The sequence below is a fragment of the Mastigoproctus giganteus genome, chromosome 3 (genome assembly GCF_048544385.1).
Source record: "Mastigoproctus giganteus isolate SK-2022 chromosome 3, ASM4854438v1, whole genome shotgun sequence".
Classification (NCBI taxonomy): Eukaryota; Metazoa; Arthropoda; class Arachnida; order Uropygi; family Thelyphonidae; genus Mastigoproctus; species Mastigoproctus giganteus.
The window spans coordinates 123,698,298-123,720,021 of record NC_143577.1 but is presented as its reverse complement, the minus strand read 5'-3'; the positions used below and the strand labels follow the sequence as shown (position 1 = coordinate 123,720,021).

General features: G+C 36.5%; 1 protein-coding gene across 1 annotated transcript in view; it reads right to left on the bottom strand.

Annotated features, from left to right (window-relative positions):
- The window catches only part of LOC150088255 (intermembrane lipid transfer protein VPS13A-like), a 3,009,916-nt gene that overhangs the window by 619,503 nt on the left and 2,368,689 nt on the right, over window positions 1-21,724 (bottom strand). The window contains exon 65 of the mRNA XM_090370087.1: window positions 13,672-14,043. Within this exon, the coding sequence (XP_090226213.1) occupies window positions 13,672-14,043 (372 nt within the window). The remainder of the gene's footprint in view (window positions 1-13,671; window positions 14,044-21,724) is intronic.

Below are 21,724 nucleotides of genomic sequence, written 5' to 3'. Positions count from 1 at the left end.
CTAAAGTACAACGTAAATTTATGCTAGAACTTAGTTGCTACTATGAGTTGTTGTGTGAGAAGAGGCAATGCGCAGATCAACTCTGGATTCCTTTTTCAAGCACTCAAGGGAATCCTCCCAGATTAGGGTGACATCCCCAGCTAATTAGTCCAAATCTCAAGGAATGGAATCTGACCATGATGATTCCTCTCATCAATCTGCCTAAGGCCACCCTCCACCTCAATCTCACTCCCTTTCAATTGTTGTTTGTGTTATGCTGTACATGTTGGTTATAGTAAACATATTTTTTCTTACTTTAAAAAAAAAAAAAAAAAATATTAATAAAGATGAATGAATCTCTTTGGATCCCCTACATCTAAAGCAGACATATTCAAAGGGGATCAGCTTGAATAGAAATTTTTTTTCGCTTTTTTATGTCTACATATTACAGGATGTTTATGTGCAGTTAATAAAATTGCATTCTTAATCTCTCCATTTCTTATTTAGCCTCATTATTTCTGCATTAAATATATTAATAATAAAACTTTCTAGATAACGGAAAAACTGAAATGATGGCAACTTCAATCCCCGAAGGTGCAGTTATTCTGAAAGTCTACTGTAATTAAAACAAACACACTCAAAAAATTGGTTTTTAAAGGCAATATACTTTTAAAAGTGCAAATTCAGTATTTTTGCCTTTATTAGATACATTATAGTGGTTCAAATGTTTTTAATCATACTAAAATATATAATTTTTAATTAAAATATTTACATTTTAAATACAGAGAATGGCCATGCAATTAAATATGATTAAATTAAGCTATATACATTTTTAAATATGTGATAGCAAAATATTGGTAAGTATACAGTTTCTGAATAAAGAACACTTGTTGGTTGATATGGGTTGCCAAATAGCAATTTGTAGAAAGACTGAAGGCAGATGGATGGATTTTATATACTTTGTAAGAAGCAATAAAATAAAGGTAAATGAAAGTTTTTTTTTCTTATTTTAACTTTACAATACATACATATAGAAAGTAACTGTCTAAATTTTCAAATATCTGGGGAGAGAAATGTTCTCAAAAAAACTTTCATTTTAATGGACCTTTGACAACAACAACAGACACCACCCCTATTAATTTATAAGTCAATTATTAACAATATATATAATATATGCTATTAATCACTTCCATTTTTGAGTTTATTTCAAATTTCCCCATACCTGGGTATAACCTCCATGCACAAGCACTGTGGGTGACCACCCAGGTGTGAACCAATGTAAGCAAGGGGTGAGGTGTGGCTCCCTACACCACATAGCCGCCCCTCTGTGTTACCAGGCAATACTAGGTGGCAGATGACTCTCATCAACAGGTAAAAAAAAAAAAAAAAAAAAAAAAAAAAAGGTAAAGTGCAGCCATTATCAACCCACTGCAGGATGGAAGCCTCCTCAACAATTCATGCTGAGGGAAATGGACCATAATCTGCCATGCTGGTCCAGTGTGGGCTGGCAGATCGACTGTATTCAGCAGTCAGGGGCTTGAACCCCACACTACTCAAAGAGCCTGTGCTACTGCACTCCCGCTCCTGACCACACGGCTATGGGGGCCTTAACCATCAACTGGTGCAACACCACGACATCAATGAGATTAGAATTGGTCCCAATTCTAATCTGAATGATGTCCATTTCCACTTTCAGTCTGCCAAACCCCTGTACTTTTTCTGAGAGAATCTAAGTTATCGGTTATTTCAAATACTGCTCATCTCAGTTGCCCAAATTATTTGCTGTACGATTCCTTTCGCCTCAAAGGTGGTACTTGTGCATATTTCCGTTCTGATATTCTCTGTCAGAGACTTGGTAATTTGGACTCTCCTCTCTTCAATCTTTTCTGGCTTAAAATCTCTCTACCTCATTGTGTCAAATTCATCTGTTGTCTCTACCATTCTCCCAACTCCACTAATCACTTGGAGCTCTTAGACTTCCTCTATTAGCAACTTGACTTTCTGCAGTCCAACTTTCCTAACAGCGAGGTAATTTTCCTTGGTGATTTCAATGTTCACAACTCTATCTGGCTTCTGTTTTCTAGTTACACTGACCCAGTTGGTCGAGATGCTGAGGCTTTTGCAATTACTAATGACCTTGCACAGATTGTTCATTTACCTACAAGAATACCAGACAACCCTAACCATACAGCTAACATGCTTGATCTTTTTCTCACAAACAACCCTTCTAAGTACATGGTTGAAGTGAGTGGCCCTTTAGGCACCTCAGATCACAACTTGGTGATTGTCTCTTCTCCAATGGAGCCTTTATCTCATGGCTATTCCAAACCTCATGTTGTTTGGCATTACAAGAATTGCAAAATGGGATGACCTGCGAGATTTCTTTTCTTCTTTTCCTTGGTCGGATTACTGTTTCAAAACTTCTGATATCAATGTTTGCTCAGATCGTGTTAGTTAAATTATTTTTGTAGGTATGGAATCCTTTATTCCACACTCCACTTTAAAACCTTGTCCTTTATCTAAACCTTGGTTTTCCAATATATGTGCTAATGCTCTTCAAGAGAAGAACGTTGCATTTTGTAATTGGCTTATTTCCAATTCTTCAGTTTCATTTTCTGCCTACACCAAAGCTCGCAACAATTGTTATGTTATTTGTTATTTGGTTTTTAGGAGCATTAGCAACTAAGGCCATATTGTTCCGGGATATGCGGTGGTCATTCCCTGACCTTTCCGCATCCTCCGTATTTGGTGGTCACGGGCTCGAACCCCGCGCAACAATTGTAAAGCAGTTATTAATCAGTCCAAACTAGATTTTAAACAGGCTAAGAGTAAAAAAAAAGCTTGCTTATTGCTCTAATGGTAGCCGAGCATTCTGGTCTCTTGCCAAAGCCATTGGCCACAACTTTTGCCCATCTCTGCTCACACCTCTGTCAAAACCAGATGGTTCTGTTGTCACTTCAGCCAAGGATAAAGCTGACCTTCTAGCATCCCATTTTTCTTCCAACTCATGTATTAATGATCTTGGTAAAACATCTCCCACCATTCCCAACGGGCTCCATTCAATGCCTCCTGTGATCTTCCGTAAAAAAGATGTAAGAAGGATTTTGACGAATCTCGATGCTAAGAAAGCTCCAGGTCCTGATGGTATTTCTCCACTTATTCTCAAAACTTGTGCTCCTGAACTTACTCCTGTTCTTTGCCGCTTTTTTTCACTTTCTTATTCCAAAGGTGTTTTTCCTTCTGCTTGGAAATTTGCTCATATTCAGCCAGTTACTAAAAAGAGTGACAAGTCCCTCGAATCCAATTATCATCCCATTGCAATTACTTCTACTCTATCTAAAGTAATGGGGAAATCAATTAACCGCCAACTCTTAAACTACCTAGAAACCTTCCGTCTGATCAACTATCGCTAGTATGGATTCTGTGAGTGTAGATCCACTGGTGATATTACCCATTTATGGACAAATGGAAAAGTTTGGTGAAACACAAGCAGTTGCTCTTGACATCTCAAAGGCTTTCAATCATGTTTGGCATAAAGGTCTTCTAAACAAGCTTCCATCTTATGGTTTGTTAACTGTGTTTTGTAATTGGTTATCCAGTTTTCTCTCTGATTTCTCACTGAGGGCGATCGTAACTGGCTCTCTGTCTTCTAATTTCTCCACTAATGCTGGAGTCCACTAATGTTCGGTTCTTTCCCCCACTCTTTTCCTCTTGTATATTAAAGATCTTCTTCCATTGCCTGGAAATCTTGTCCATAGTCTTGCCGATGATAGCACATTGCATTCCACTTTCCATTTTCAGAAACCTCGTCCTGCTCAATCAGCTTCAACTTCTTGAAAATCTACTACCAATTCCTTAAATGCCGATCTTCAGGTAATTCTCCCATGGGGTAAAGACAACTTAGTTGATTTCAATCCTTCTGAAACTCAGTCTTGTCTTATATCTCGCAAAAAGGATTCTTCTGCTCCTATGCTTATCTTTAGTGACACTCCAATTTCTAGGCAAAATGATAAATCTCTTTTGGGGATTACATTGACTTCTAATCTCTCTTGGCACAAGCACATTACAAATATTGCTTCCTCTGCATCTAAAAAACTTGATTTTCTCTTTCGCTCTCGGGATTACTTTTCTTCCAAATAGCTGTTTACTTTGTATCAATTGCAAATCCACCCTACCATGGAATATTGTTCCCACATCTGGGGCAGTGCCCCCAAAACCTCTCTCAGGCTTCTAGATTTCATTTAGAAGAGGGTAGTTAGGTTAATTAATGACTGCTCTCTAACAGAATCTCTCTCCACTTGCTGTCTCATAGACATACTGTTTCTGCTGTATGCCTTTTCTACAGATACTTCCATGGGCCCTGTTCTTCTGAATTGGCTTCTATTATTCCTGCTCTCTCTCTTTCAAAACAGTCCGAACATGTGCCGCCACCAGCCACCATCCATTTACTGTCCAACTTCAAACTCACAGAACCAACTTTTCATCTTCCTCATTTATTCATTCAACTGCTGTTTTCTGGAACAACCTTCCTTCGTACATATTTCCCGAAAATTACTGTCTACAGAAGTTCAAGCCTAATGTCAACAGATACATTCTTTTGTCTTCTCAACCTCTAACCAAAACACTGTACCAAGTACTATAGGTTCTGATACCTCTCGTGTCTGGAGTTTTCATAAAAAAAAAATACCATTAAGCCGAATATTTAAAAATTACACAATTACTGAATATAAATATGCAGAAGTGCCCGCCTGCACACAGACACATGTGCACACGTGTGGGTGAGCACATGTATTGCACGCACGTGTGTTTTTTGGGTTGCAACCATGAGGTACTGAATAAATAATACATAAACAAAGTGCAAACAAAGTTGTACAGCACCAGACAGGTAGGTTCATGCAGTTCTCTGCAAAAATCAAACTTTTGATTTCAAAATGTACTACAATAAAACAGAAGAATATATTTAATTTCAATAATCAACACTGAATAAATTTTGGAGCTGAGAGGTACTTTTCAAGAACTCCATTTATCAGTTTCATAAAATAATTTTCATAAAATAATCAAAATGTTAGTCTTGAGAACTGCCTATTTCGTTTAATGCCTCCCTTTTCTCACTACATTTTTATTGCACTACTTCTGATACTGCTATTCAATGATATTATGCAAATATCTTGCCCTGATTTCAGTAGTTGTGTAAGGGAGGCTGTTTGAAAGGGTGAACTCTAGTTTCTAGTTTGAAGCTCACTTTCTCGAGAGAGAGAGAGAGAGAGAGAAAGAGATTAAACAGAAATATAGGGCATTGTTGGATGAACAGATGACCCATTTATTTATGCCAATAGTTTTCTTCCAAAACTATATCATATCACAGATCTTCTCATAGATTACCAAGAACACCTACTATGAGATAATAAAGAAAACAGCAATCCCCAAGTGCAAAAATGAATTTTTAAACTGGATTTTAAATGAATTTCACACAGCTGATGGAGTTACAAAATCACTAAAACCACTGAAGTGTTAAATTCATTGAACTACCATTTCCACACCTCCATATAGAAGTTTGTTCTGACAGTATATTACTCTATGGCTGAAAGCCAATTTTCATATCTAAAATTGGGAAAGCAAAATTGAGAGTAGGAGTATGTTATAGGTCTAATGACTCTGATGAGCATAATAAACAACTGTACAGAGAAATAGAGTGGGCCAGTAAATCAGTGTCTTATAATGGGGGATTTTAATTTTCCAGGTATTGATTGGAATTTGTGGATTGGTCACTCACACACTAGGAAGGCTTTTGTGGATGGATTTATTTGGATGATTGTTTTCTACAGCAGCATGTTCTTCATGCAGATTCGTCATTCATTAAGAATCTGCAGATGAAAGAACCACTAGGTGGCAGTGATCATAGTGTTCTGATGTGGGATTTACTCAAAGATGTAACTACCATCAGGGGTAAAGGGAAAGGTTTATGCTTCGTAAAGGTGACTACGGTGGCCTAATACAGTATTTAAATTCTATACAGTGGGACCAACTGATGATGATGTTACCAACAACAAATTCAAAATAGGAGGCATTCAAAGAATTAATCTTGGAAGCTATTAGGCTTTTCATACCAACTAAGAAATATTGTTCAAGATTTAGGCCTAAATGGATGTGAGATGAACTAATTAGACATGTGGCAGAGAAGAAAAATGCATGGGATACATATAAATTAACAGGTTTGTTTGTTTGTTTATTTCGTTTCTAGGAGCATTAGCAACTAAGGCCATATTGCTCCGGGATATGCAGTGGTCATTCCCTGACCTTTCCGCATCCTCCGTATTTGGTGGTGACAGGCTCGAACCCCGGTCTAATCAAGAAGCGTATGCTATGCACTGCTGCTCCTTCCCACCTGGCTACGGAGACGCCTAATTAACAGGTGACAGGGAAGCTTATGATATATATAAGCTGGTCTGTAACCAAGTCACAAAGGAGGTTAGGTAGGCAAAGGCAGATTACGAGAAATCTTTGGCATAGAGTGCAAAAAAAACAGCAAAGAGTTCTTTGCTTATGTAAACTCTAGAAGGAAGGGGAATCAGATTGGTCCACTTGATATCGATAGTTCAACTATTGATGATCCTGCTCATGCAGCTAACAAACTAAATGAGTATTTTTCATCTACATTCACTCATGAGTAGTTATTCAGGGAGGGGAATGCAAGAAGTGTATTAAACTCTGGCAGTAATTGTTGAAGATAAACATAAGAAAGGCACCTGGTGTGGATGGAATCTATCCAGTTATATTAAAGGAGGCAGCAAAAGAAGTAAACAAACCCTTAGCCATAATTATGATAGTTTCCTTGGACTCAGGGGAGGTACCCATGGACTGGAGATGGGTAAATGTGACCCCAATCCACAAAGGAGGATCAAAGGGCAGCACAGGCAGTTACAGCCCTGTTAGTTTAACTTCTGTTCCAGGGAAATTAATGGAGGCATGTCTTGATGATCCTGCAATGTTAAAGAAGCATTGCAGGATCATCTAGACAAGACTTCAGTTATAGCTCAGACACAGCATGGGTTTGTTAGGGGGAAGTCTTGTCTGACCAATTTGACTGGATATTATAATGTGGTTTCAAAGGAACTGGATGCAAAGAATAATTTTGATATCATATATTTGGATCTTAGAAAGGCTTTTGATACTGTTGCACATGGAAGACTGCTGCACAAATTGGAGCAGTGTGGCACTGGAGGCATATTGCTGCTATTGATAAAGGGATGGTTGAGTGCGAGAAGACAGAGAATGGTAATCAATGGATGCTGCTCTTCATGGACTAATGTTATTAGTGGAGTCCACCAGGGTTCAGTATTGGGTCCATTGTTGTTTACTGTATTTATTGATGATGATATATCAGGTGTAATGTCCAAGTTTGCAGATGATACGAAGGTTGGCAGGGTTGTTAATGACACTAATGACAGTACGCTGCTGCAACAGAATGTAGAAAAGTTGAGCAAATGGGCTGAGAAATGGCAACTGAAGTTTAACATTGACAAATGCTGCATATGGATAGCAGTAACCCAAATGTAACATATCAGCCTGTTTGGTACTACACTCAGAGTGGTAGAGAATAAAAAAGACCTTGCGGTAATTGTGCAGTCAGATATGAAGTTTTCTGAGTAGTGAAGACAGGATGCCAGAGCAGTTCATGTGGTCTTGTTAATGATATACATGAATTTTGCAAGCTGGGATAGGGAGGTGATTGTCCCCTTGTATAAGTCAATGGTCAGGCCACATTTTGAGTACTGCATACATGTCTGGAAGTCTCATTTTAAGAACGGCGTTGCTGGATCGAGTACAGAGAAGGGCAATGAGATTAGTGAGTGGAACAAAAGGTTCCTCTTACAAATAAAGGCTTAAGTTCTGCATATTGCAGTGTTTGGAGACTAGGCACCTGTGAGATGATCTGATTGAAGTGTATAAGGCATTGAATGGTTTGAGCAAGCTCAATGCCGATGGAATTCTTCCTCTTGCCCAGATTAATCGGATATAAATTCAAATTGAAGAAAGTTGTAGAATAGATTGTATGGTAATTTGCCTTTAGCCAGCCGGTGATTGCTGTAACAAACTTCCATCTGTCATTGTGGAAGTTGATAGCTTAAATAAGTTCAAGGAAGAACTGTACACAATTTGGGGGGGGGGTAAATGTGAAGTGGGTTTTTTAGGTCCCTTTTTTTTTTTTTGGGCTGATGCTATATAAGCTTGCTTACTTACATCATATGCCATTACTAATGCTAAAGATGACTGTGAGCACACCCATCTCTGATAATATGAGCTGGATATCATCATTTTTCTCTTTCTTGGTGATTCCTTTGTACTTCTCTCTCTCTCTCCCTTTCTCTCTTTCTCCTCCTCTCTCTTCTTTCTTTCTCAGCGGGTAACTCAGGATTTTTTTTTTTTTGGCTGGTGCAGCATAAGCCTCAGGCTTCCTTGTACCATATGGCTAATAATAATAATAATAATAATAATAATAATAATTGTGTTAGGTATATATGTTCTCACACTCCAGTTTAAACATCCTGCTTTAATGGTGCTTGGTAACTTGAAAGTCAGGGTTATACTTGTTGTTCAGATGATATTTCTTTTCCTTCATATGGAAATATTTTTCTGACACCACGTTCTTTTAGTTCAATGTTGATTTTCTTCTCAGGGATTTCTTTTAGATCCCATTCAGAGAATACCCCATGTGCTAAAAGTTCAATGTGTTTTAAGTTCAATGGGGAGTTATAGTGACTGAGACCTCTCCACAGTTTGTGTTTGTTGTTTTTAATAAATGAACTTCCTGTTTTGGGTTGGTTGCTTTGTTGTTTGAATGAAGTAGGAATTCCCGTTATTCCTACTATCCCTTTTTGAATGAAGACATCTTCCTTTCACTTATTCAGTAGATTCTATTATGAGGTATGGTGTGATTTGCTAGTTCATTTCTGTTTTTTGTCTTTTGGCTGAGTTGTTGCTTATGTCTTCTGGTTGTGTGATGTTGTCCATGTTTACCCTTTTTAGTCCTTGGGTGTTTGTATCACCTGAGTATCTGGCCCCACCAGAGGGAGGTAAGAGCAGTGCCATCAGTCGGTAAAGCAGTTACTAGAGTTAGTAAAATAAGTAATGAAAGGGCTAAGAAAAGAAAGATGGATTTCCTTTCTGGGCCCTTACTTGTAACTTTCTAAGTATAGAATTATACTTAGAAAGAGAAGAAGATGATTTAACTGAAAAAAGAACTTTTTTTTCACTTTTAGAGCACTATATAAATTGTAAGAAAACTGCACAGAGACTGCTTGGAAATCACACAGAGATTCACTTGGCACTTAGGGCTAAGTGTAAAGGGAAGGGATTTTGTTTCTGCAAAGGTGATTATAATGGGCTCAAACATTTTTTAAACTCTTTTCAAATAAAATAAAATAAATTGGATTTTAAAAGAAGCTTCAAAAGGGTTAGTTAAATCTTCACCATAAAAATAAGAGTTTCTTTAGATTCAGAAGTCCCTACAGATTGTAGATGTGCCAATGTCTTCTATTCATAAGAGTGGTTCAAATGGTGAAGTGGGTAAATACAGACCTGTATGTTTGACCTTTGCACCAAGAAAAATAATGCAGTCAAGATTATCCTGATAGAAGTGAACCATAAGGCAATCACAGCATGGATTAATGAAGGTAGACCATGCCTGACCAATCTGATTAACTACTATGAGGTGTAACAAAAAGGAACTGGATATGAAGAATAATTATGACATCACATACTTAGACTTCTATACTAATAAGAGTAGAACCTTTGATAGTGTAGCTCATGGGCGCCTCTGTAGCCAGGTGGGAAGGAGCAGCAGTGCGTTGCACATGCTTCTTGATTAGACCGGGGTTCAAGCCCATCACCACCAAATACAGAGGATGTGGAAAGGTCAGGGAATGACCACTGCATATCCCGGAGCAATATGGCTTTAGTTGCTAATGCTCCTAAAAACCAAATAACAAAAAAAAAAACAAAGATAGTGTAGCTCATGCATGATTGTTGTATAAGTGGGAGCAGTGTGGCATTAGTCGCAAGTTACTGTTGTGGATGGTTAAGTGGCAAGGAGACAAAGTATACTTATATATGGCCACTGCTCTCCATGTAGTAATTTGATTCATGAGATTTAACAAGGGTTGGTTTTGGGACAGTTATGTCAGTATTTGAAGTTAATGTCTAAATCTGGTGATGTTGCAAAGGTGGATACAGAAGGTAATGGCAATAATCATGGTATGATACTTCAAAAAAATCTAGATAAACTAAGCAGATGGGCTGAAAAATTGATAAACATCAGATAATGCATTTGGGAAGCTTTAATCTCTGAATGAGAGTACATTAGCACATGAACTGCATCCAAAACTTATAAGCATCAAACTGCACTAGAAGTAATGTGCCATTACACATACCAATGTTCAAAAATGCACCAAAAAGTGCTGTACCACTTATGAGCAGTCAACAAATGAGTGCTTTTAAAAGTAAAGTTGCATGATGTTCACATTGACCCAAACCCTGAGCTATTTGCAGCAACTCTTGTTTTTGGAATATAGACCTGATACACAGTTTCAATTGATCTTTGCTTGTTTTAAAAATAGTATGTGTATGTGGAATAACAGATGACCTCTGTTGGAATGGTTAGCACTTCCACCTATATTTCTCTGTTAAATATAGGTGGAAGCAAACCTTCTTTTTTTTTTTTTTTTGTATAAGTTTTGTTTCCTTACATCATGTTTAGGACTGCCATCCGTCCTCATTTTTTTACGTATCATCAACTGTCTGGGAGGAATTTGTGCAGTTTGACTTTTTCACTTTATTTTTTTTATTCTCGTTTACATTCTTGGTTATCTGCAATTGAAAGGATAATAAGTATTTCTCTATTACCTGCAATTGAAAGGATTATAAGTATTTATCCAGCCCTAAGGTCTTTCTTTTTGTCTCAAGAAAATCCCTCCCAAGATTTTAAAACATTTCTTTGAAGATGGGTTTAGTGAAACTTATCTTGTTCATTGCCAAACTGTAATGTCAGTCTTCAATTCACATATAATGAGCACTGAAAGGAATGACAATTCTTTGATAGAAGTTATTGAAGCTCTTGCTTCCGTAAGGGATATTCTATCCCTCAAAGTGAAGGAAATGTTGGAGAAGAGGCAAGAAGAGGGATATAGAGACAGAGAGAGATGTGAAGTTTGGTTTTTAAGAGAGCCCTTGAATGGGATAGTGTGGTTTCAACAATTAGGTACTTTCATACAAAAGGAGTGTGTTTGGATGATGTGAAGTACTTTGATCAGTTTTGTAATTTAAAAAAATTTGTAGTGGAAATTATGGATACTAATGTTTCTGTTCCTTGTAAAGTTAAGATGGGCTAATTATTTTAGCCCCTGTAAGAATGAAGAGTTTTCCTCAGAGCTGATAATAATTGCTCAATTTTTCTTTTCCATACTACCACAATGCATTTATTGAAAGAATGTTTTCAATGATGGAGATGAAGTGGTCTAAGGATAGAAACTCATTTACTGTGGATTCTGTTAAGGGACTAAATTCAATTTCAGTGACATGCTGTGTCAAGATTTCCATTCATATTTATCCAAAAACACAGATTTACTGAGAAAAATTGCATCAGTGGAAAAATATAAAAGAAATGTAGAGAACAACAAATAAATTATGCTGAGAAAAATAAAAGCATTTTTTTTATTCATACCATAAGTAAATTCTTTGTGTATCATTTTTTACAAGTTAAGCAATCCGCATAAGAATGGTAAGTGCAAATTCTGTTAATTTAAGGGATTTGAGATATTCAATTAAAATATTTAACATGTTATTACTTTGCAAGTGACTGTGTTATTATCCTATTATCATAATAAACTGTTATTAAATTGTTATGCAAGTGACTGTGTTATTAAAGGTATACGCATTTTTGAAAAGACTGTAAGAGAATGCAAGGTGTGTTTTGGTACAATAGGCAAAGGCATCCTCAAAAGTCCAAATTTTTCTGCCCAAATGTCCTCATTTTTAAGGTCAGAGAGGCGGCAGTCTTAATCATGTTGCCAAAACTAATAATAATATGGGTGGTTGATTGTTAGACCAAAGTTCCATCTGTTGTTGTGAAAGTCAATAGTTTAAATAAATTCAAGGAAGAACTAGACAAACTATTGGAGCGAATGAATAGGTGAAATGGGAGATGTACTGTTTTTTTTTTTTTTTTTGGCTGATGCTTTATAAGCTTCCTTTCTGGATCATTTGCAACTGCTAATGTCAATACAATTTACACAATTGGGTAGCAGAATCCTAGAATAATGTACCATTTGGGTAGCACCAAACTTGAGTAGATGATAAGGGAAAAAAGACCTAGGGATATTTACACAAACAAGTAAAAATATTGAAGTTCTTTGAGCAGTGTAGACAGAATGCTAGAACAACTCATGGGATTCTGTCAATGAGATATAGGAACTTTGCCAGCAGTGGAAAAGCAATAATCATACCACTGTATAAAGCAATAGCTAGGAATGCTGCATATAATTGGAATGCTATGGAATACTGCATATAATTGGAATGCTATGGAATGCTGCATATAGTTGGAATAAGCTTGTTTAAATTCCACATTTTTGGAAAGACAGATATGTTACCAAGGGTGCAGAAAAGAGACAAGAAAAACTGAGGTTCTATAAATTGTGGCATCTTGAAACTAGATATCCCTGCGGTGACCTATTTAAGTTTATAAAGCTTTAAAAGGATAAAATAAATTGGCATCTTTACTGTTTCACAGATGACACATATAAGAGGCCATAAATTTAAACTGAAAGAAGTTGGCAGCAGAAAATTGCATTTAACTGAAGAGTGACTCTTAGAATAAACTTTCATCTAGCATTAGGGAGGTGTGTAGCATGAATAAATTTAAAGAAAATTTGGTTAATTTATTAGAAGTAATGGAGAAATGAAATGCTAAAATAGTTTGATTGATAGAACCAATCAGTAATAATTAGGAGCTGCCACTGAGAAACACGTATCATGCAATTTTGATTGTCAGAAAACTACCCAATAACATAATAGAATAATTTCTATTGATATTGAAAGTCACTTCCCGAAACTGTGCATTTGAACAGTTTCGGGAAGTGACTACAGGTCAGTAAGTTACCTAGTTTAATTTATAATTTATTTTAAAAATATGACAAATGTTGTTATTTAAACCAATTATTATAAAAGACTGTTTATCATGAAAGTAAAATCTCATAGATGATGATTTAATAATAATCACGTTTTATAATTTAAGTAAAATTTAAATATTATAATTCAAAAAATTAATTAATATTGTAATATAATTAAAATTAAATTACGTTTACAAAAACATAATTAAAGGCACACTTCTATTATTTGACCACGTGTCAAAATTCCTAGTTTCTGTATGCCAGAAATCATTTTTAGAACAAAATTTGTGTTATTTAAATAAATAAATGAAGAAGGGTACTATGAGTAAGTGATCCAATTTTAAAAACCAATATCTCTTCAACCCTTATTTTACAAAAAGAGAAAAACCCAAAATCCTACATCTTGAGAAGAGTGGTTTTTGACATTCTCCCTCTACTATAAATCATTGTATTTCTTATGGAATGTAATAAAAAAAAAAATTATAAGTAACACAACATAAAAAATAGCAGTTTCTAAGTTTTCACAAACCTGAAATCTGTGTAATTTCAGATGAATGTAACTTTGATGGTTAGACTTTCTGAGCTGACACCAAACAGCTGGGCAGTAAGTTCGGCGGAGTTGGCCAAAGAAGGGCTTTGTCATGTGCATTTTATTTAAATCTACCTGAAGATATTCTTTCAGTTCTGCCTTCTGTTGATCGTGTTTCCACTTATCTTCCAACCAAGCTGACAGTTCTAATGTAAGAAATTTCCAAGTATGGCTGATTTCAATTTCCCATACTGCTGGAGCATTTGAAATGCTAACATAAGAAACCTCTTGGTGAGCAGCACTAACCAGAGATACTCCAACTGTAGCTAGTGAAAGGAAAAATTCTAAGGTAGCATTTTCCCCATCAATAACCTAGAATTGAAAATGAAAGATGCAACAATCATGATTAGCTCTGTTAGCACCTCATAATAACAAATTTTGAATATTAAACATAACCTAATCTGTTAACAAAAATGTTTTGCTTTTATAAAATCATTACACTTTTAACACACACGAATATTATTATTATTACTTAATTTTTGAACATATGAACTGGGGTAAAAATTACACAATAAATCTTATGAACAGAAAAAATTTCTTTTTAATTTTGTAATGATATGTTATATATATATTAGAATAATAAAGTAGTTCAGAAAAATAGTAAAAAATAATATGAAAATTAAGAAAATAAAAAAAAAATATATATATATAATAAATATAATAAATAAATAAAAAATATATAATAAATAAATCAAATAGTAGTAGGGGGTTTGATGTGCTAATGATGTGTCCATACTGTCACCATCTATAGTATTTTATTTATTTATTTGTGTATATATATATTTAATGTCAGTTATATATATATATATACTTAATAATTATTTATACTTTTAAAAAACACCAAGATTTATTTTTTTTTGCTTATTTCAGTATTATTGCCTATTACTTCTTATTCAAAAAATATATTTTATGACTCACAGCTTCCTAGATTAATGGTAAATATATTTATGTGATGGGTAATTTTTGCCCCACATGTATCAAAATCTCAAATTTTCACAAGTGAACTAACCAGTAAAAGTTAACTTTGTATATTGCATTTTATAGACTCAAATTACAAAGAGAATAAGAGAACATAAGACAATAATGTGTATTCTATATACGCAAAATCATTAAAGATAAAAATGTTTAGTTCATTGTTGAACACTGAGTAATAACAATAAGTAAAGAATATATAAGACAATTTTAAAAACATTAAAATAATAATACTAATGTAGTGAATTTATTTTTCATTTTGTGGAAATATAAGAAACATTGAACTATGACAATGCCAACTGCTTTTGGCAACATTATAACCTACAAGGAAAGAATTCCAGTATGACCTAACAATAATGTTAAATGCGACCTAATTCATAGCATTGCTAAAAAAATGTGCTTTTTAGACCATCTTAAATGCTTTCTCTTACAACATAAGATAATATACCTAGCAAGGCTATATGAAGATTCTACATTCCTCCAATAACCACTCCCCATTTTAGATGTCAAAATTTGCTTAAAATGTAATAAAATCACAAATACAAACGGGTCACCATATGCCACCATCTAAGCAAAGCACTTCAAATTCATCAAATAAATCAGATAAATTTGAAGTGCTAGTCAAGACATCAGATGTGCACATTGCTGGGATATCAGATACATGGTGTAACACAGATATAAGGAATGCAGAAGTGGAATTTGGGAAGTACAATGTGTAAAGAAAGGACAGATGTGTACAATGTATACAGAAAGGAGAAAGGGGTTATTCTCTCAGTTAAGAAGCACATAAAATCCGGTTCATATGGGAGGCCAGTGCAATTTTTGTCACTTTGGTATATCATAAACAATGGGAAAGCAAAAATGAGAGTAGGAGTGTGTATAGGCCTAATGACTCTGATGAGCACAACGAGCAACTGTACAATGATTCTTCATGCATTAAGAATCTGCAGATAAAAGAAACACTAGGTGGCAGTGATCACAGTGCATTGGTATGAGGTGTAACTACCATCAACAGTAAAGGGAAGGGTTTTTGCTTTTGTAAAGGTGACTACAGTGGCCTCAGTTTTTTTAAATTCTGTAAAGTGGGATAAACTGATGATGTTACCAAGAGCAAATTCTAAATGGGAAGCATTGAAGGAATTAATCATAGAAGCTACTAGGCTTTTCTTTCCAACTAAGAAATACTCTTCAAGGTATAGGCCTAAATGGATGTCAGATGAACTAATAAGACTTGTGGCAGAAAAGAAAAATGCATGGGATGCATATAAATTATTGGACAATGTCTATGTAGATATAAACGATTCTGTCACAAATAAGGTTAGGCAAGCGAAGGCAGATTGTGAGAAATCTTTAGCAAAGGATGCAAACAAAAACAGCAAAGACTTCTTTTGCTTATGTAAAGACTAAAATGAAGTAGATGAATAAAACTGGTGTACTTGATATGAATGGTGCAACTATCGATTGTCCTGCTCAGGATGCTGACATAAGAAGTTAAACATAAGAAAGACAGCTGGGATTTTTCCAATTATATTAATGGAGCTCCTGCAAACGAATAAGTTTTCTTAGAAATTTTATTGTATTTTTGAAAATTTGTGTTTTACAAATAGATTGGTCCTTGAGGTTGTCACAGACATTCTCTCAGATATGCCATCAAGCTGTACTTGCTACCTGGGAGTCTAAAACGCTGATGGAACTGATATTCGGGTGAGACTCAAGTCAAGTGTACCCAATTTCGACGAAGTCCGGATGGTCTGTGAAAGCCAAATCCTCTGCTTGCACCTTCATGGTGGTTGGACTGTTAGTAATCCTGGGCATAACCTCCATGCACAAGTACATGGTAGGTGACCAATCAGGTGTGAACCAACGTAAGCAGGGGTCGAGGTGTGGTGCCCACACCACATGGAGGAACGCCCCCCCTCTATGTTACCAGGCAGTACTAGGTGGTAGATGACTCTCATCAACCGGTGAAATACCACCACTTTGCTTATTGGAGGCTTGAAGTGGTGGAACCCATGTTTAGTCTCTAGAGCTAAGTTCCGGTCAACCCTTCCCTATCTCTTCCATCAAGCAGTATAATTGATGACTTTTGAGGTTATGATGAACGTCGTGGGGAGATCCAATATTCCTTACATTCCGAGGGTACAGCTCTAAAACGGTGTTTGCAGGCCGGCCGCTAGTTAGTACACCGGACCGAACCTATTGGTAAATCTCTAGGAGGCTTTCGGATCAGCTAGTGTATAATCTTGCTACCTCTACTCTGCCAGATAGTGACTGGAGGGAGTCCGAGTAGTGTGTATGCGGAGAACATTGTCAAGGATCTGGGTATATTCTTACAATGTGTATGCCATAACCAAAAATTTCATTACTTCATACAGCATGTCCCACCCACATTTTTTTACTATTGAATACACCATGAATTGTCAAACTAATAGAGCAAGCTTATCTGCAAAAAGATCTAAATCTCCCAAGCACTTCCTAATTCATTTCACAAATGTACGTGGTCTCAATTCTAATCTCAACGATGTCCATTTCCACTTGCAGTCTGCCAAACCCCATGTACCTTTTCTGACAGAATCTCAGTTATCGGTTGATTCAACTACTGCTCATCTCAGGTGCCCAAATTATTTGCTGTATGATTCCTTTCGCCTCAAAGGTGGTACATGTGCATATGTCCGTTCTGATATTCCCTGTCAGAGACTTGGCAATTTGGTATCTCCTCTCTTTGATCTTCTCTGGCTTAAAATCTCTCTACCTCATTGTGTCAAATTCATCTGTTGTCTCTACCATTCTCCCAACACCACTAATCACTTGGAGCTCTTAGACTTCCTCTATTTGCAACTTGACTTTCTGCAGTCCAACTTTCCTAACAGTGAGGTAAATTTCCTTGGTGATTTCAATGTTCACAACTTTATCTGGCTTCTGTTTTCTAGTTACACTGACCCAGTTGGTCGAGATGCTGAGGCCTTTGCAATTACTAATGAGCTTGCACAGATTGTTCATTTACCTACAAGAATACCAGACAACCCTAACCATACAGCTAACATGCTTTATCTTTTTCTCAAAAACAACCCTTCTAAGTACATGGTCGAAGTGAGAGGTCCTTTAGGCACTTCAGATCACAACTTGGTGATTGTCTCTTCTCCAATGGAACCTTTATCTCATGGCTATTCCCAACCTCATGTTGTTTGGCATTACAAGAATGCAAAATGGGATAACCTGCAAGACTTCCTTACTTCTTTTTCATGGTCGGATTACTGTTTCAAAACTTCTGATGTCAATGTTTGCTCAGATCGTGTCAGTGAAATTATTCTTGCAGGAATGGAATCCTTTATACCACACTCCACTTTAAAATCTTGTCCTTTATCTAAACCTTGGTTTTCCAATAAATGTGCTAAGGCTGTTCAAGAGAAGAACGTTGCATATCGTAATTGGCTTGTTTCTAATTCTTCAGTTTCATTTTCTGCCCACATCAAAGCTCGCAACAATTGTAAAGCAGTTATTAATCAGTCCAAACTAGAGTTTGAACAGGCTAAGAGCAGAAATCTTGCTTCTTGCCCTAATGGTAGCCGAGCATTCTGGTCTCTTGCCAAAGCTATTGACCGCAACTTTTGCCCATCTCTGCTCCCACCTCTGTCCAAACCAGATGGTTCTGTTGTCACTTCAGCCAAGGATAAAGCTGATCTGCTAGCATCCCATTTTTCTTCCAGCTCATGTATTAATGATCTTGGTAAAACACCTCCCACCATTCCCAACACACTCCATTCAATGCCTCCTGTGGTCTTCCGTCAAAAGGATGTCAGAAGGATTTTGATGAATCGTAATGCTAAGAAAGCTCCAGGTCCTGATGATATTTCTCTACTTGTTCTCAAAACCTGTGCTCCTGAACTTACTCCTATTCTTTGCCGCCTTTTTCACTTTCTTATTCCAAAGGTGTTTTTCCTTCAGCTTGGAAATTTGCTCATATCCAGCCAGTTCCTAAAAAGGGTGACAAATCCCTCCCATCCAATTATCGTCCCATTGCCATTACTTCTTCTCTTTCTAAAGTAATAGAGAAATAAATTAACTACCAACTCTTAAACTACCTAGAAACCTTCCGTCTGATCAACGATCGCCAGTATGGATTCTGTCAGTGTCGATCCACTGGTGATATTCTGGCTTATGTTACCCATTTATGGACTAATTCAATGGAACGGTTCGGTGAAACACAAGTAGTTGCTCTTGACATCTCAATGGCTTTTGATCATGTTTGGCAAAAAGGTCTTCTAAACAAGCTTCCATCTTATGGTTTGCCAACTGTTTTTAGTAATTGGTTATCCAGTTTTCTCTCTGATCGCTCACTGAGGGTGATAATAGATGCCTCTCTGTCTTCTAACTTCTCCACTAATGCCGGTGTCCCCCAAGGTTCAGTTCTTTTCCCCACTCTTTTCCTCTTGTATATTAATGACCTTCTTCCATTGACTGGAAATCCTATCCATAGTTTTGCCGATGATAGCACATTGCATTCCACTTTCCATTTTCAGAAACCTTGTTCTGCTCAATCAGCTTCAACTTCTCGAAAATCTGCTACCAATTCCTTAAATGCTGATCTTCAGGTAATTCTCCAGTGGGGTAAAGACAACTTAGTTGATTTCATCCCTTCTAAAACTCAGTCTTGTCTTATATCTCGCAAAAAGGATTCTTCTGCTCCTATGCTTATCTTTAGTGGCACTCCGATTTCTAGGAAAATGATATATCTCTTTTGGGGATTACCCTGACTTCTAATCTCTCTTGGCACAAACACATTACAAATATTGCTTTCTCTGCATCTAAAAAACTTGGTTTTCTCTTTCGCTCTCAGCGTTATTTTTCTTCCAAACAGCTGCTCACGCTGTATAAATCACAAATCCGCCCTGCCATGGAATATTGTTCCCACAACTGGGGTGGTGTCCCCAAAACCTCTCTCAGGTGTCTTTATTCCATTCAGAAGACGGCAGTTAGGTTAATTAATGATTCATCTCTAACAGAGCCTCTCCACTTACTTTCTCCCAGATGTACTGTTTCTGCTGCATGCCTCTTCTACAGATACTTCCATGGGCACTGTTCTTCTGAATTGGCTTCTATAATTCCCGCTCTCTCTTTCAAAACAGTCCGAACACGTGCCGCCACCAGCCAACATCCATTTACTGTCCAACTTCAAACCCACAGAACCAACTTTTCATCTTCCTCATTTATTCATTCAACTGCTGTTTTCTGGAACAACCTTCCTTCAAAGTATTTCCTGAAAATTACAATCTATAGAAGTTCAAGTCCAATGTCAACAAATATCTTCTTTTGTCTTCTCAACCTCCAACCCAAGCACGGTACTAAGTACTATAGGTTCTAATACCTCTCGTGTTTGGGGTTCACATTAAAAAAAAAAAAAAAAAAAAAAAAAAAATTAAATGGGCTTAGTAGTGTTCATTAGCTTATTTTTTAAATGTGATTTTGTTAAATATGACTCACTACTCATACCATTATTGTATTGCAGATTTTGTGCAAATATCATAGCATGTAACCAGTAGAGCAGAAGAATAGTAGGGATAATTGTAATATATAAGTAGTTTGAAGGTTTTAATTGCTTTTTGGGCATATATCTTTTATATTTAGCTAAGGATATGACTAATTTAACATTGTGATTGTTACGGTATAGTGTAACTTGACAGCATATATATCTCAAACTTCATAGCGTAAGGTATAACATAAAAAACTAGATAGTGTAAGGTGTAATGTAAAATTATATAACGGAATACGTATTACTGCATTAGCTTAGTATAGTGGTTGTTTGTTATTTGGTTTTTAGGAGCATTAGCAACTAAGGCCATATTGATCCGGGATATGCGGTGGTCATTCCCTGAATGACCTTTCCGCATCCTCCATATTTGGTGGTGACGGGCTCGAACCCCGGTCTAATCAAGAAGCGTGTGCTACGCACTGCTGCTCCTTCCCACCTGGCTATGGAGGCACCCTTAGTATAGTATTGTACAGTCAAGTATAGTATAGTATTGTACAGTCAAGTATAGTATAGTATAGTATAGTACAGTCAAGTATAGTATAGTATAGTATTGTACAGTCAAGTATAGTATAGTATAGCAAATTAATCAGTTAAATTTATTAACCTTATTAATTTTCATTGTTAATTAATTAAATCATATTTAAAAAATGCTCCAGACCAGAACAGCAAAGCAATGTGCATAACGTAGTGGGAGTGCAGTGGTTCGGGGAGAACCAAATGAGGTGATTCTTCAATTCATCATAGCTTAAAAAAAAATGTGGAACATGTGAAATGTTTGCATACCTTTCTAGAACACAACATGATCTAGCCAAGGAGGATGTCTTTGTGTGTGCAACAACTGTTGCACACACAAAGAGAGTGTCAAGAAATTAGGTACCAACTCAGTGTGTCTATGAGAATTTGAAGAGTAGAATTGAAGGAATTAAAATCAGGGCCCATCAAGATCTCAGCTCAACGGCAGGGCTCATTCTTGAGCATCAGGCAATACAGCGTCAATCTTCAGGGTAGAATGTGCTTGTCCCACAGCAGCTAGTTATTGTAGTTGACTGTTCTCAGGCAGACAGGAAATATATTGTACAAAAAGGATAGGTGGAATAAGACCAGGATATATCTGCAGGGGCAAAAGTTGATGACATTGTAGAGCAGATGTCATCTTTTAAGGGCACAAAAGGTGATATTTTTTGTACATGTTGGCACTAATGAAATTAAGGGTAGGAGATCTGCAGACTTACTTAACAAGTACAGGTCAACATAAAAAAAAAATCACAAGTTAGGGTTAAATTTGAAAGTGTCTGCAATTCTGCCCAGACAGGATAGGAGGAAGAATATGATGAGAGCCTAGTCAACGAATTTGGCCATGGAGAGATTGGGCAAAGTCCATAGAGTAGAATTTTTCTTAGGGTGCTTTGTGCTTGTTAACAGGAGAGATTGTTTCTACAGGGATGGGATACGCTTAAATAGAAAGGGTGCAAGAATATTTTCTGATGCTAA